This window comes from Lepidochelys kempii, chromosome 18, assembly GCF_965140285.1.
Source record: "Lepidochelys kempii isolate rLepKem1 chromosome 18, rLepKem1.hap1, whole genome shotgun sequence".
Lineage (NCBI taxonomy): Eukaryota > Metazoa > Chordata > Testudines > Cheloniidae > Lepidochelys > Lepidochelys kempii.
Genome location: NC_136397.1, coordinates 11,843,333 through 11,860,529, shown reverse-complemented (window position 1 = coordinate 11,860,529; position 17,197 = coordinate 11,843,333). Strand labels below are relative to the sequence as shown.

Genomic DNA, 17,197 nt, shown 5'->3' with positions numbered 1-17,197 from the left:
AAAATATTCTTTTTTAAATGCTGCAGGTCCTGTATTTCCAATAGCAAGTGCAAAATACTTTATGCAAATAAAGTAGGCACTTTTTGTTTAGGTTTTAGATTTGAGTTCTTTAAAATATGCAGTATTTTACACTTTCCAGTTTCCACCTGCATAATTGTGACCCTCAGATAGAAATTATAACAGCACACAGTAAAGCCAGTATCACCACTGAAAACACGCAATAAAAAGATGCCTAAGACAAGGGCGGGGGGGCGGGGAACAGAAATATTCATTCCACCCGAGCTGACCTCCAGCAACTCATAGGTCTTTGTACAACAGGTCAGGGTCCTGAGAGAAGCAACAGGGACAACTCTCCAGCCCCTCCAGGCAGCAGAGCGACAAGGAGAGGGGAAAAGAGGGGCATTTTCTTGTCTTTTGCCCCTTGTCAACATGAAGGATGTTTGGGGAAACATAAGGATAGGAGAGTCTCTTGATGTATAATGCAACACCACCTCCCTTTTTACCTCCCCCACAGATTTCCCTCTTATTGCTCCTATGATCCTAATGTGATTTCCTTATCTCTGCCCCCCCAACATAAGCTTCTGAAAGGTAGACTGTTTTTATACTTACCTGCCGGCTTTTGTCACCTGCTTCCTTTGAACCTAGTTTAAAACCCTCCTCGCTAGGTTGGCAAGTTAGTGTGTGAAGATGCTTTTCCCCCTTCTTGGTCACTTGGACCCCATCTCTTCCCAGCACACCTTCTTCCTGGAACTGCATCCCATGGTCGAGGAAGCCAAAGTCCGCCCATCAACACCGTCAGTGCAGCTGTGAGTTCATCTTCAGGATGCATGTGTCCCTGCCTGGGCCCTTTCTCCCAACCAGGAGGATGGACAAAAAACACAACCCGCATCCCTTACTTTTTTCCCCCTAGCTCCCAGAGCCCTGTAGTCACTGCTGATCTGACCCATGACCCATGTATGCAGCGTGACAGATGTCACTCATGTTGCTTAACACACAGCTGGAAGGTGCTCAGGTCCTATGTAATGAGGGCAGTATAAGAATCTGTACAGAACAGAATAGATCTCAGTTTTTGGGAAGAGCTTCAGCGAGTATCACTGCCTTTTATTCCCTCCCCCCCCAATTTTGTCCCAGAACTAAAAACCGTCAGAGAATTGCTTTGTCCATGAAGGAAAAAGAAAAGTGGTTTTGTTTCTAAAGCAACACACCAGATGGGCCGTATGGTGATACAAAGCCTCCTCAGAGCATCATTGTGATAAGGGAGGATAACTAGGAGTTCACTTGCCTCTCCCCGATGGATTTCACAGGCTCCTTTTCTACATTCTCTTCCTGACTAGTTTCTTCTTTTGCTCTCTCTTTCTCACACTTTGCCATCCTTACCTTCCCCCATTGTTCTGTCTCATTCATCCTCAAGATGGAGGGTGACTACGCTGGGCCAGTCAGAGTCTAGTCTTGGTTACGCTTGAATTCAGTGGAGATGCTCTAAGCTGACGGAGATTAGATAAGAGCCACTTGGCTTCAACTTCTTCCTGGCTTCCACCTTCACACCATTCAACATCACTCTCAACTGCTCTATTCCAGCTACCAAAACTGACCCGTTTACCAACCTCAGGTCAAATGGACCCATTTCAAACTGACCCTCCCACCGATCCCAATTGAAAACGTTCCTCCAAACAGCCTTGCATCAAGTCTCGTGACACCTAGCTGCCTCATTCAACCTGCCAGGCCACCTTCCAGAACCTTTGGATGGCAACATTCCACACCTGCTGTTAAAAGGACGTCATCACACAAGTCAGTCTCTCTTTCTTTGTACTATCTAAGCAGATACAAAGAGGTAAAGAACATCCCTTTATAGGTAGCCTGCTGAGTATTTTTGCAACCCTCTTGACAACTAATGAACTAAGCAATTGTTCACCATGAACATAACCTCAGAATATTGGGATATACAGGAAACTAGGGTTTTGGTTTTTTTTAAAGTCACAGATGTCTTTCTATCCCCATTGATCATAATGCTTCTTTGTGCCAATGATGCCTGAATGGTATAATAGCCCCTGGAGGGACACTGCCTGCCTGTGCAAGTCAGAACAGTCCTGAGGCTATTCTAACTTGTATTAATGGTTGAACTGGCTCCTGGCCAGTAATAGGGGGCATAAATATGGCAAAAAGCTATTTTTGCTCTTCCCAGGTCCTGAACTGAATAGAGCTTAGTTGAGCTCCAGAATCAGGGTCATTGTTCTCAGACCTATCTCCATTGTCATTCCCCATCCCTGTTCCCATTGTTCTTTTGCAAACCTGACCTCTTCCTGCTTCTCCCATAACAGACTTTTCCCCTTCCATCATGCTGTCCCAATCCTCTTTGCTGCTGGAATAATGCCCTTTTTTCTCACCTACAAATCACCCTCTTTTCTCCTTCTTTCAAACCCATGTCTTTCAGCAATCCCTCTTCTAAACATTAAAATTCCCCACTGCCTCCCTCACAGGAGATGTTGGCCATTGCTTTTTGTTGTCTGTTTTGATTTGATCAGATTATAAAATATTCACGTCAAAGGATTGTCTATAATTATATCCATAGTTTTAACCTGTAGATCTCAAAGCACTTCAGCCAAAGTGGGCAACCATAATTATTATTTTTGCAGATGCAGGCACAAAGACGGCAACTAATGGAGGGGACAAATAATACAGCCTACTTGTCCTGGCTCCCAGCCCCATGATCAGCCCATTAGATCATAGCTGCCCCATAATAGATCTTTGTATAACACCATGAACATGCACAGCACTATATAAATATTTATCAACAATGTTCAACTTCTATATATCAGGTACACTTTACTGTTGTGGACAGGAAATTCTTTATCATGCGTTGCATTGCGAGGTAGCATTATCCAGCCTGGTGAGAGAATTTAAACGAGGACTGAAATTGGTAGTTGTTCCAAAAATATTACAATCACTTTCTCCCAGTGGCTTTGTGGAGAGAGAGTAGGTGGCACCAGCTGTGAACCAGGGTAGCTGCTACTTCAGTGCTGGCAGAGGACTCCTCCAGAGAATGGCAAGGACTCACTTTGTAACCACATACAGAACTAGGCCCTGTGAATAGATTTATTACTGTGGATTGCCTGCATAGCTCATGAGGATGGAGCTCACTGCAGGTGTACACGGACATGTCATTATTTAGCTGGATTCTGCTACTGTAACAAAGGCATCTCTTGAAGAAGGGATGGCTTGCGTTGCAAATATCACCGTATCCAAAAGTCCATGTACAGCATGTTTATTCTCTGCTCCTGTCACAAGGTAATTCCAATCAGTTGTGTAGGTTGGACCTTTAATGGGTTCTATAGTTACATGGCCCCAGCAGCAACAGTTCTGCCACAGATTTGCAGTACAAGTAGCAGAGACTACTTGAGGCTTTGAGGAACCAAAGCAGCAACATTGTGTACCCTAAGGTGGGCAGCCCTACCCATTGGAACCCTGAGCCTAGGTCCAACTACTCTAACCATAGGAACCCTAACCTTGGGGTGGGGAGCCACATGGTTGGGGACGTTATAATTCCTTTCTCTCCAGTTCGTGTGAGCCCCCCACCCCCGCCCCACTCTGTGGAATCTAAATCTGCTAAAAAATTTGTCTCCCAGTATTTAATTCACTTCAAAGTCTACTTACCCGAACAGGCAGTAAAACAAAACGATTCAGGGTTAAAACTCGATATCAATGCTGAAATACGGAAGGAAGTCTGAATGAGAGAGAAAACCCAATCTTCAAGTATTTATATGTTTGCGAGAAAGAGATCACTTGTCATATTAAGCAAGTTAAATTAGCTCTTTCTACACAAAGGATCCTTAGATCTCTCTGTGATATTTGGTGACATGCTTCAAAAGCAATCACGTTATACTCCTTTCTTCCTTTTTATATTATTATTAGTTCAAATAAAGTGGATCTCAACAGCTAGGTAAATAGGATAAGAAGGTAAAAAATTATTCAAAATTTTACACTAAGATACACCAATAGAAACAAAAAATGAAGAAATAGCTCTGAAAAAGTAACAAGATAATGGACTAAACAAGGGACTCTTGGTGTCAGCTAGAAAACGACCTTTCCTTTGGAAAGATTGTACAGTAGTTACTGTTACAAGCAACGCCTAAGGTGGCTGTGACTGGAAGAATTAAAGATATTTTATAGACCTGACCAAGGAAATCTCAACTTCCAATGTTGCTACTTATACAAGGCACTGTAGAGGAATCCTGTGTGTTCAGTTTTAAACCCTTGAGATGTATCACCTAGGCCTCAGGAAACTGGAAAAGAAAAAAGCTTGTTAGGTATATAATTGGCCACCAGGTGTCACCGAGGAACCAAGTAAAACAAACAGGAGCTGCAGAATAAATTCAATCTGGTAAAACATTTCCGTCTAAATTTATTTTTGATGAAAATTGGATTTTTGCTCACAACGTTTCCCGCAGAGTGATGGCTTTCCTCAAAAATGGTCAGTCTTCATCCGAAAACGGAAGTTTCTGGTTTTCAAACAAAAAAATTAAATTTCCAATGAAAAATTAAACAAAAAGGATCCCCCCCCCCACACGTTTTCATCAAAATTGTCACTAAAGGGGAAATTCTCCCTCCCCCAGTAGCTCTACTTGGAATCTTTCTAGTTGAACTCTGCCTACAGAATGGGGCACGATACATTCATGTCATAGTTTGTTTTTAAAATGACTTTTTTAAACGGAATAATTCATGCCAGTTTTATACTGGGCCTCATTTTGGAGATGCTAAGTTCCTACTGCCTTCAGTTAGAGCCTGAGTGCTCAGCACCTCTGGAAATGAACTGCCTGGTATTTTACAGAATGTGGGTCCCAAAATACTTTAGCGTTTCCATAAACGGTGCAGTTACAGAGCTAAATCATATCAGGGCACAGGGGAAATAAAGAAATGTTGCTAAGAAGGAAACTATATTTTTTCAGCTGAGTTTCCAAATGAGAGAGAGAGAGAGTTATTGAGGCAAAGAAATGCAGGAAGGCTGGTCAAGATGTCAGGAGCCACAGAAATGAAGGCTCTTGTACCTACAGTGGTACAGATAGAGATACAGGATGGAGACCACTAGAAAAAAATAGGGAGTGCAAAGGAGGAAGAGAGAGTGACCAAAGCCACGAGACAGGCCACAGCAAGACCATAGAGGGCTTTGGGAATTAAAAGAAAAAAATTAAATTGGGTCCTGATGGGAAGGAGCCATGGAAATTGCTTGAAAGTGGGACTGATGTGGGTGAAGTTTTCTGGGCATGTTAGGAGGCTGAAGGCAGCATTCTGTATATGCTGCAATTCAAAGAGCTGGGAACTGAGGGAAGCCAAATGGGAGGCGTTGCAAAGGCTGATGAGGGTTTTGGGAAAGGTGGAACCAATGTACTGCGAGAAGGAGAAGAATAGCACATAGTCACTTTCAAATGCTGGCAGAACATCAAATCAGAATGAAATTGGGAAGGGTGGCAAGACATGAAGTAAGAATTCTTCCCTGCCATCAGAATTGCTTCCAAACACCAAGGGCTAAACCAATGTGGTACAAATGGATGTAGCTCCATTTGAATTCAATGAAGAGATACCAATTTACACCAGCTGACAATCTGGCCCATTTAACGTAGTTTGGAGTTCATCCCCCAGTCTAAATGCAGAACCACTATTGATGAACTAAACAGATTGCTCCCTTCATTGCTAAAATAGGTATTTTAAATTCCTGCTGTATTTTAGGCTGACCCTTCTGGTGCCTGTTGAGGGGTAAAGGAATGAGGCTGTGGATTAGCCCAGGCCGAATACCACCAAATATACAGAGAAAAGCATCCGAACTTTTGGATACTTGTCTGAATCAAATTTCTAAAAGATTCAAGACATTGTCACTTCCTCCCCCTCCCTTGGCCCTCTGGAAATAGTGAGATGCCTAATTTTAGAAGGTTTAAAATTACCAGCAGCATCAAAAATTAAACGCATAAGTCCCATGTTCCTCGGAATGAACACACTGTAGATACAGAACTGTCCTGCTGACTACCTGTAACATTGTTAACTTTGTACATGTACAGTTTAGGGTTAGCTGCTGTACTTTGGCTGGCTCTATCTCTCCATGAATAAATCTTCACATCACTTGTGTGGGATGTCAGGATGGGCACACTTGCCAGAATAGCTGCTAGCAGAATTTTATACTGCTGTGCAAGAGAAAGCCTACATTAAACGTGTGAATCCAGCCAGTTACAGTGCAGACACATACCATCTTATCTTTGCACAATGATCAATGTGATCTTCTAACTAGTATTTATCTGCAACACTTGCCCAAATTGTTATGAAATCATTTACAGTGTCAACAGTGCTGTGATGAAATATTGGGTGCTACAAAACATTCTCCAGTGTTGTTTCAGCTTGGGAGTACACCCCACACTCTTTAGTGGATGTAAATAACCTAGTTATATATCCAAGACACTTCAGAAACTGGAAGGAACATCAAGTCAAAGTCAGTTCTCTGGCTACATCACCCCCAGTCAAGAGACATGGAGCTTGTTTACTTCTTGTTCACAATTGCAGCAGAAATATTGATTGTTTCTTTTACTCTGGTGGCAGCATGGGCAATTTATTATGATCTCTCCAATTCAGAAATCCCTCCTGGAGTCGAGCAACCTGGAAAGCTTCGCATCCTTCATTGCCTGATGGTTATTGTATGTTTTCTGGTGAGTTTTCCTGGCTTGAAACTGTGTTTACATTTTGGTTTTTGATTGACATGGGAGGGTTGGAGGGGAAGCAGGGGGAACGTTTTAAAAGTAAATGTTTAAATGTGGTGCGCTCTTCTGAGCCAGAACCTAGGAGAGATGGGACAAGTATTTAAGATAAGAAGAAAAGCTGACTTTGAGTTATGGAGCAAATTCCATCCTTCTCCTGGATATGCTCTTGCCAGCAGAATTTGATGCATAAGTCAGTGTGGCAGAGAATTCAACTCTGAATTCCACTGTCCAGGGACCAGCTGAGATCAAGTCTAGTACTGAGGGGCCTGGAAATCTGCTGTTATGTACATCCTCTACTACCCCTGCCCTTCAGTGAAGAGGTATCTTAGGGCAACAGCAGCTACTGTCCTCAAGGCTGCAACAGACATCTGTAGAACAGCAGCTGGCCTGACACAGAGGTTTCCTTTCCTTGCTGCTCCATCCTTGTGGAAATACTTAGGGTAGAGTGTTCACAAATTCTGATATCTGCAAGGAGATTCATGCAATGCATACCATTTAGAAGCAACACCCTGCTTTCCACCAAATAGATAAATCTCACTGTGTGAAATATTTCCGTGCAACATAACTCAATAAAAACTGCTTGCAAAACTAAAATGGTTTAACTTTTTTTAAAAACTGGTTTGTATGGGCTAGCATGCCTTCGTGTTCAAAAAGATGTTGCCTTTTCCATAGCTTAGTTGGATTGTTGTGAGCCCACAGTGCCAGGTTTAGGTGTGATGTGCCCTTGCATGTTCATGCAGATTTGCATATGTTCAGAACTATGTATGGGAGTGAAATTCACAAGCTAATAGCAGTCTCAAATGTTTGCAGATAAGTTGGTGTGTTTTGATTGTTCCATAAGGTGGAAAGGTATCAACTTTTTGCCCCCCGGCTCACTTACAGCTATTAATTTTCTTGTTGTCTAAAAGTCCAATGACTTTTAAAAGTTGGCAAATGGCTGTGAATGGACAAAGACTAATTTTGACAACTTTTGAGATCCAAGTTGAGCACATCACACAATTCTAGTGCTTGTGTAATGAGGAGATGATTATTTTATTTCTTGGTTACAGAAATGATAATCAATTTCCTGTATCTGAGGCACAACTGCATTACCAAAGTTATCTGTCTGACAGGTAGTTTTACAGTACAACTTTTTAACAATGGGGATTAGATAGCTTATGGGGATTGGTGATGGAATACAGAGCCTTTTACCTAGGTCAACTGTTCAAATTAACCTGTCATGGCAACCACAACTCACAATAATCTGAAGGCTATTTGGTTATCTATGTTGAAGGAGTTGGTAATCTTAGTTCACTTTCTAGTGGACCAATGACCACTATTGGCATGGACTGGAACTTTGTTAGCATTCTTGGTAAAGGGCTTATTAGGCCATGAGGGCTAAAGCACCCTCTTGTTTGAGGCATAAAGACTGGGAGATGTAGGGGTAACTGGCACAGCCACTTTCAATGCGGCATTTATTCTGAGGAAAAACAGAGGATTCCATCTCCAGGCCTATCAACATGGCAACTTTTACTGTCAGAGCTGGGGGAAAATTTCCACACGAATAGTATATTCACCAAAAAAAAAAAAAGAGGCAGGTATGGGTAAACCAAAAGTATTCCCAGATTTGACACAAATTCACCAAATAGTTCTGGCTAATTCCCCCTGGCTTTAGCTGCCATTCATACAACCAGCAGCAGGTGACGGTGTCCTCCGTGTAGCCCTGTGGTTGGGATGCTCACCAGCATTCAATTCCTCCTGCTGTCTGATGTGGAGAAGAAATTTGAACTTGGGTCTCACACATTATGAATGTCTGTGGAGTATGGCTATGAATGACAGTGAATAGCCACTGGGTGAGGGAAAGAGAGAGGCTGACTCTGTAGAGGTGGTTAGCCACTCATTCATCTGTGGTATGGGAGACCCAAATTCAAGTCCCTGTTCCAATGAATATTTAATTATTTATACACAGTTCAGCAGCGTTATCAAGGGAGACAGAAAGACCCACACCAGAATGCCCCATAGCCCAGTAGCTAGGGTACTTTTGTGCACTGTAGGGAATGCAAATTCAAATCCCTTCTCCACATTAAATGGAGGGAGGAACTGAATACAGGTAGGTGCCCTAACCACTGGACTAAAAGCTATAAGGAGGGCACCAGCGCTGCCTCCTCCTATCTGCACAGTGGCCAGCTCTGGGCCATCTTAACTAATTTCTGGCCTTCCTTGTTCCAAACAGGGTAAGATTTTTGAGCGTCTGGGTTTCTGCTCTGAGATCAACTTCATCCGCTACACACAAGATGGAAAAAGCCTGCAGGAGGACCCCAAACTCTTCATAAAGGACCTGCAGTTTGAGGAGGTGCCAGTGAGGGTTTACCAGCCTAGAGCGCCTTCTGTTTGCCGAAGGAGAGGCATCATCTACTTGCATGGAGGAGGCTGGATGTTTGGAAGCATTAGTAAGTCATTAAAGGGGGGAAAAAACCACGAATGGTATTTAAAACAAATAACTCATCTGAACTGTTTAGAACCTCAAAAAAGGTTTCAGGTCTGTTTCCCATTTCAGGAGAAGTTTTGGATCAGGTCTTATTGTATCCAAATGAAGTTGTGGCTTCCATATTAGCATCTAAATGAATGTACACTGGTTGCTGTTGGTAAAAACAGCTTTCAAATCCAACCTTCTGAAGCCTGATGGCTAACGCCCTGTTTTTATTTAAATTTGTGCAACGCCTTTGAACTCTGAGGGGAGGATTGAGGTCTGTAATGTTAATTGGTGCCTGTATTTTGGGTGTCCATGTGATGTTAAAATGTCACATGGAGGGTTTTGTTTTTTGGGGGTGAGTGGAGAGTTTACACTAGATAGAAAAGATTGCCTGTCATAGGCCACCCAAAGCTTTTCCACTAAGATTGGAAGAAACATTCTCTAGGAAGTGGATTGTCACAGATTGCATTGAGGGCTAACAATGCTATCTTTGCCACAAGGAAACTAGCCTCTTGTTTTCTAGAAAACTGAAAATACTCCAGGGTAGAGCTGGATGAATAACTGATTTTTTCAGTTCACAGGCAGCTCTGCAAATAAATTAAATAAATAAATTAAAGCCATCGGTTTGGGTCAAACAGAGTGGAAAATGTTGTTGGTGGACTTTGTTGACATCCATTTTATAATTTTCAGCCCAGTGGGTAGGATGCTCACCTGAGATGTGGCGGACCCAGGCTCAGATCTCTACCTTAGAACAGGGATTTGAAGTCACATCTCTCTTCTCTTAAATAAGTGCCTCAACCCCCAGGCTATAGGCTATTCTGGGGCTGGTCTATTTCTATCTCTCTTGGTATAGCTGTTCCACTTTGTATAAAATACTTGAATAGTCACTGGGCCAGAGAGCAAGAGTGAGAATGACTCGATAGCCTGGGGCTAAGGGGGATGTAGCAGGGGGAACAGCCAAGGTAAAGTCCTTGTGCCAATGAATAATTATCTGTATAAACTGGAACAGCTGCAACAGGAGAGACAGAGTGCCCCACCCTAGAACAGCTCATAGCCTAGTGGTTAGGGCAGTCAGCTGAGACGGTAAAGACCTAGTTTCAAATTGCTGCTCCAGAGCAGTGATTCAAACCTTCATCTCCCACATCCAGATGAATGCCCTAACCACTAAGCTAAAGGTTATAAAATGGGCAGCAGCACGGCTGTTCCTCATGTTGTAAACCTAGCTCTCCCCCGAAAAGAATTTTGGCCAAAACTATCTGGTGAATTTCTGTCATATTAGTTTAAATAGTTTCAGGTCGAACAAAACTGCATTTTTTGGCAAATAAACTACATGTCTGGAAATTTTGCCCCACTCAAACAGATTTTTGAAGGGTCTTCAAGCCAGTCTCCAATTTTGGGCACACTTTCAGTTGCAGGTTTAATATCGTGGGTGCAAATTTAGGGTCCTTTTCAAGACAATTTAGCCATCACTATCCATTTATTGCCATAGAAAGGATCAAGAGACCAACTTCTGCTCTCAGTTTCTCCCTTTCAACCCCACTGCCTTCAGGGAACAATAAAAAGGTGAGACAAGTACAAGGCAGATTTAACACAAGCACATTAGCTGTGTTACAGAATATACAACAGTACTGATCGGACTGCCTCAGAGCAGTGTTATGTGATATGGTGTCAAAAATGTTGATGGCCCCTCTGGATTAGGGCTCCCAATGCTGGTGGAGCTGAACAGTAGAAAACTTTTTGAAATCTTCCCCAGCGTATAGAGAACCTACCCGTGCCTACCGTTAAATCAGTAGTAGGTAGTATGTGTTATTTGGTTGCAGTGGTGGTCTGAAAAATCCATGCCTGAGCTTCTTAGAAATATGCACGTGAAGGGAAAGGTGAAAAGCGTTGCACTTTAACAGTGCCGCAAACAAGTGAAAATGCAGTTCATGAGCTAACAAATACAACTATTTGACTGGCAAAAACAAATAAACCCAAGAAGACTAGAAATAGGCCCAAACCAAAACTACGGATTCACCCCACGCTATTTAGGATGGAAAACTTTGGATCCAGGTCTGGATTAAGAAACAAAATGTTCCGCTGGGACTCATCTTAATGTACGACACTAATTCAGTGCCATTGGAAACATTTGTTTTCAGATTCCTATGACAGAGTGTGCCGCTATTTTGCCAGAGAAAGCGAATCAGTGGTGGTGTCTGTTGGGTGAGTTAACCCAGTGCAAATGGAGATTATGTACAAGGAGTGGGTACGACAACCCTGTGCAGTATCTTTGGGGACCGTTGTATTCAATGTTTATGTATTATCGTGTTCTGCTTCCTGTGGGAGGGTTACCATAGCTCTTCCAGGAACTAGAGCATTGGGGGTTTTCATACATCAGATCAACTGCACCCAGATTTCCCCTTAATGGTCCAGCGAAAGCACCCATTCTCAGGCTTCCAGGTCTGCAGCCATTGCCATTTGGGAGTGGAGACCTGCCTCTCCCTCCCTCCTGACTGGGGTATTTCCAGGCTTCCCAGCTGCCTGCCTTCACTGTGGTATTTCCAGCACAGACTGGCTGCCCAAGCACACCTGCTTGCTTTCTCTTCCGAGACGATTCACAGTGTGACTGCCCATCGTTATAGATATCACACAGCTCTTTTTATGCTAGTCTATTTTATTGGTAAATACACTACAGAAAAAACATACTAAAAACAATAAAAACCTACTTACATACTAACAAGCTTACTAGACATCCACCCAGTTCTAACATAGGCTCCAGCAGGAGCAGTCCTTCAAAACCCCACAAAGGGGGGTCTCTTGTTTGGTCACAACTTCATAACAGCATCAGCTCACAACTAGCACACTCCTCACATTTTATTCCACCCTTTTTACAAGTCAGGATCTTTGATCTGGAGTTTCTAGGAGCAGGTAATTAGTAAACAATGGGTTTTCCTCACCAGGGCGAACTTCAAAAGAGTGGTTTTGAAGTGGATCATTTGAATTCCCCCAGGTACTTTCTAGGAAACCCACTTCACCTGCATTGCTCCAAAAAGCCCTTTGAAGTTCTTAATATCTTTCAGGGATTGCATTAGTCAGTCTCCTAGAGAAGTTACATACTATGACAAAGCTCTGTCCTTGTCTCCGTGGGTCCCGCGTTTCTTGGCGGATTTTGCTAGCCTCAGAGGCTCGCTGTGACCCTCTACGTAGGCCTTCTCTCTCTAGAGGCAAGGGTCACAGCCGACTGAGCCATTTTCATCATAAGCCAGCAAGGGAGGTGAGGAGAAGCTATCCTCCCTTGCACAGTCTCTGTTGTCTCCCAGTCTCAGTGATTAATCAGAGGGCAAAGGGGGGGAGCCTGGGTCAGCCCTCTGCTCCGGGCTCCAGCCCAGGGACCCTAATAGTATCAGCTATGGTAACTGCTCTTTTAGAAACAAGATGCGTACAAATCCCTGGGCTACTTCCCCACAACAGCCCCCCACGTCCTCAGGCTTCACTTCACCATTGCCTCAGGGCCTCCTTCCTTGTGCCTGATATGGTGTGTACTACTTAGTTCTTCCAACAGTGTAGCTTCCTCCTTCAGCTCCTGACACCCACACCCTCACTGAGTGACTGGGAGGCTTTTAACTAGTTCCAGCCAGTCCTTGATTGGCTTCAGGTGTCCCAATCAACCTAGCTATAGCCACTGCCTTCTAGAAGGATCTTAATTGGTCACAGGTGTCTTGATTAACCTGGAGCAACTGCCATTTGGTTACCATGGTACCAGGGATTTGTTTAGCCTGAGGCTAACATACCTGTTCCTCACTACTTTACTATAGCCGTCTGGCCTTGCCCCGTCACACTACCTACAATTCCACAATATCACACACTCAATTGCATTTTTAATTCAATGGACCCCAAAGATGATAAACCTAATTCACAAAGGTCCAACCTAATTCAATAAAGTATATTCAGGATATTGCAGGAAATTGTCAGTCTGTCACAGGGGTGATTGAGGCAACTCGCTGAGATGGTAAACAACTCCAAAGAGGTACCACCACCCTCTGGGTTGGTTTGAAAGTTCTGGTTGAAACTGGATTTTCCAGAGACCAAGAGACAAAGAAACAGCTTTTGGTATAAAAAGCTGAGCTTGAACTAATACAGGGTCTTCCTCTTGATTCAGCAAACAGACAGGATCTTTGGTCTTAGTAGGGTCCCAGGCCTTATTGGCCTACCACGGCCCGGTAAAACCAATGGATGATTTTGGGTACATTTAGTGTCTAAATCTGTTTATGGTTTATTATAGGTTTTCTTTGTGATGCTTTTACCTTAAGAATAAATGTTCTCTGCTGAGAAAGAGCTGTGTGGTAACTCGTAATTGCTGGTATATTCAGAATATTGATACACTGGTCATAGATGCTGGAGAAAAAGCCACCCGGGGCTGGCCATCAGGTAGACTGGCTTGCTGGGAAGATCACAGTGTATGTCAGGGGGCTGTGGACCCTTAGAACCCCTGGTCAGAAGGGAGTAGGACACAGGTCCTTGCCCAGGGACAGATGACAACTAGAGACCTGACTGGGCAGTTCTGGAGTGGACCATGGAAGGGGGATACAAGTGCAGTTACCTGGAACTGTGACAGAGAGTTTAGAACTTGCATGTTGGACTTTCAGGAATATGCCTTTATTGGAGAACTGTTTGTCCAGCATTCACATTCTGCACTGTACCCCATTTTCCTCCATGCTGCGATGATGCCGGGCCTGCCCTGTGATACAAACTAGTCATCCCGCTACCCCCAACCCTGGTTCCTGCCATGAAAACAGAATTTTTTCCTTTGCATTTAATCCAATATTTACTATGTTTTTTGCAGACCCAAGAAATAGTTTACCTGTGGTATGCAAATGTTATTGAGAAGGTCACACAAGGTTATGCCGTAGAACGAACAAGAGGGCATTTGAACACATGTCTAATGTCCTCTACCCTTTTTGGGAGAGCATGTGCTTCAAGCCTGTGGAAAGCAGATCTTGCAATAGGAGCCTCTTCCTCAGGGTTACTTTGTTTGGGATATGTTCTTGTATTACGTATACCATTAAATTAAGAGAGAGCATGCATCATTTTCCTATTTACAATACACAAAAGGTGCACGCCCCTCTGAAATGCCTCTTTCTCTTGTATCATAACTGCTAACATAATTGCTTCCTGTTTAGGAACGACTCCCCCTATTTTATTATTAGTGAACTATTTGTTCTTTATTTGCCTTTTCTGTCAAAAAACTCTCCTTGTCCAGTCTATTGCAGCAGAGTTAAGAGAAGTGTCTACCGCTTTCTCCTCATATGTCCCTCTCTGAAGTTTCTCACATTGGGAGGCAGATACTTGGCATTTTCAGCACCCCAGATTAATGTCAGGGAACATCTCTACTTGTCGCCTCCTACTTGCTGTGCTCCACCTTTTAGAAATACTTCCTGTCTCCTTCACTCCCACAGTGGTGACTTTCTTTCATGCCACTCGTAACTTAAACATTAATTAGGAGGCTGTGGTTATCAAGAGGCAGATCAAGGCCCCTTTAAAATCTTGGCCCCATGTATTTTTAAAATATTTACTATATTCACGGTTAATGTTGGATCCTTGTTTGATTGGTCCTTTCTCTGAAGCAGTCTGTCTCTCATAAAGAGAGCTGATCATGTTTTAGTTCTGATTGTTTTCTGCTATTAAGTGGAGCCCATTCCTGCGGGAAGACTGTCTATTGAAATTTGAACAGTTGCAATAAGATTGCAACTTTATATAAAGAAAATGCTTCCTGCCCACAGAGGCCTTATTTATTTTTTGGCATAATAGTAGTAATTATTATTATTACTAAATAGCACACTTAATAGTAACCGTGTACAGCTCAATGAAGAAAAATGCAAAAGAATGACAAAGCAAGGGTACTTCTTAGACGCCAATAGCCATTTTGAAGAGCACATCCATACAGCTTAGAGTGAAGAACGAAGCTCCACTCAAAATTAAACTCACTATGAAGGGTATCCCCAACTCCTTCCAGTTCAGGATATTAAAATTTTTCCAGCACATGGACCCTGGGAGAGGAATGGTAGAGGGATGGAAGAGCAGAAGAAAAACAATTGACTGTAAATAGAAATTAGTTGGTTTGAACCTCCTCTCCCAATTGTTGTCTTTCCTTGTTGATGGGTAGCAAGTAAAAAATTTTAAAAAACCTAAACAGAATATTAGGGGAAGCTAAAAAGGATCCTCTTTCTGTAAGAAAATCCCATCACCAAGAATGAAGAATTTTGAAAGAAAATTTTCAATTATTATGACTTATGTTATTACAGCTGTGCCTCGAGGACCTAGCTGAGATCTGCACTCCATTATGGTAGATGCATTCGATTCCACAATGAGGAGCAGTCCCTGCTTTTTAGAGCCTCCAATCTAAATAGATGAGCTGTGTGAGTAACCGATTTTTCAGTTCAGTAGGTGAACTAAATGATTTAAAAAATTGGTTTGTTTTCTGGTGAATCACAACCCCCCCACTCGAAAATGTCATTTTGGTTTGAACAAAATGTTTCATTTGACCCAAAACCAAATGTTTTGGGGTTTTTTATTTAAAAAAAGCCCACCTTTTAAAAAATAAAATTCACTTAAAATTCAAACAAAAATAATTTTGAATTGAAAAATCAGAACTTTTTTTTAAAAAAACATCGAAACAAAAAATTTTTGATTATTTTCGCCCCCTGAAACGATTTGCCGAATTCAATACAAATTTGCAAAATGTTTCGGACAAACTTAATCTGCATTTTTAGGCAAAAAGAAAAGTTGTGTCTGAAAAATTTCAACCTGCACTCTGAACAGACAGAGCAATCAAAGCGCGTGAGGGAAACAGAGGCACAGTTAGATGAAGAAGCTTGGTCCATGGTGAGTGACAGGCCTAAGAATAGAACTATCCCTCCCAATGCCCAGCCCTGCTTCCTCTCCAGTAATCAATGTCTCCAATGTTGTAGGTATCGTTTGGCTCCTGAGCACAAGTATCCATCTCAATTTAGGGACTGTCTCACTGCCAGCGTACACTTTATGAGGACGGCAGAAGACTATGGGGTGGATTCTGCCTGTGTTATTATTAGTGGGGACAGCGTTGGAGGCACTCTTGCTGCTGTTGTTTGCCAAGCATTAGTGAGCAGACCGAATTTTCCAAAGCCACTTGCTCAGATTTTGATTTATCCAGGCCTTCAGGCAATTGATTTTTATTTGCCTTCATATCAGCAAAACTGTGCAGTGCCCCTCCTGTACCGAGAGCACGTTATCGGCTGTTGTCTGAAGTATCTGGAGAAGGACTTCTCAGTATTGGAAAATGTCATGGAGGGGACTCATGTTCCTCTGGACGTGAAACAGAAGTGTGGGAGATGGGTAAATCCAGACAATATCCCTGAGGAGTTTAAGGCCAGAGGCTACAAACCACATTTGCCCACTTCATACTCAGATGAAGTCTATGAGGCGGCTAAAGTGGCTTTTGAGACAACTTTTTCACCTCTTCTGGCTGAAGAGTCCATTGTCAGCCAGCTCCCCCTGTCTTATATTTTAACGTGTGAATACGATGTGCTTCGGGATGATGGACTGCTCTACAAGAAACGGTTAGAAGACAGTGGTGTCCCTGTGACTTGGTACCACGTTAAAGATGGCTTCCATGGAGTGATAAGCCTATTTGATTTTGGGATTCTATCATTTCGCTCTGGTAAAAAAGCAATGGATGACATTGTAAACTTTCTAAAAAGCTTATGAAAATTGTTTAAAAATGTTTGTATATATTTTAAAGTCTATATTGATACCAAGTTTCCTGAAGTCTGGATCAAAGATTACTATGACAGGATTCAGAGTAACAGCCGTGTTAGTCTGTATTCGCAAAAAGAAAAGGAGTACTTGTGGCACCTTAGAGACTAACCAATTTATTTGAGCATGAGCTTTCGTGAGCTACAGCTCACAGGGTTTGTGGTTTTGATTCTGCTCTCGTGTTTTAGTTGGGAGGGAAGGGGAAAAATAAACAGGCCTACTTTTAAGGCTTATTGAG

General features: G+C 42.7%; 1 protein-coding gene across 1 annotated transcript; it reads left to right on the top strand.

The window, feature by feature from the left end:
* The first annotated feature begins 6,509 nt into the window (after window positions 1-6,509).
* LOC140900223 (arylacetamide deacetylase-like 4) lies at window positions 6,510-16,911 on the top strand. Its single transcript, XM_073317099.1, has 4 exons — window positions 6,510-6,686; window positions 8,950-9,166; window positions 11,328-11,391; window positions 16,137-16,911. The coding sequence occupies exons 1-4, from the start codon at window positions 6,510-6,512 to the stop codon at window positions 16,909-16,911; spliced, it is 1,233 nt and encodes a 410-aa protein (XP_073173200.1).
* Window positions 16,912-17,197: the final 286 nt, after the last annotated feature.

Excerpts from the sequence above, each read along its gene's own strand:
- LOC140900223 (XM_073317099.1), top strand. The coding sequence starts at position 6,510 with ATGGAGCTTGTTTACTTCTTGTTCACAATTGCAGCAGAAATATTGATT. Across the intron at positions 6,687-8,949 it reads TGGTTATTGTATGTTTTCTG|GGTAAGATTTTTGAGCGTCT; the intron begins GTGAGTTTTCCT and ends TGTTCCAAACAG. Across the intron at positions 11,392-16,136 it reads TCAGTGGTGGTGTCTGTTGG|GTATCGTTTGGCTCCTGAGC; the intron begins GTGAGTTAACCC and ends CCAATGTTGTAG.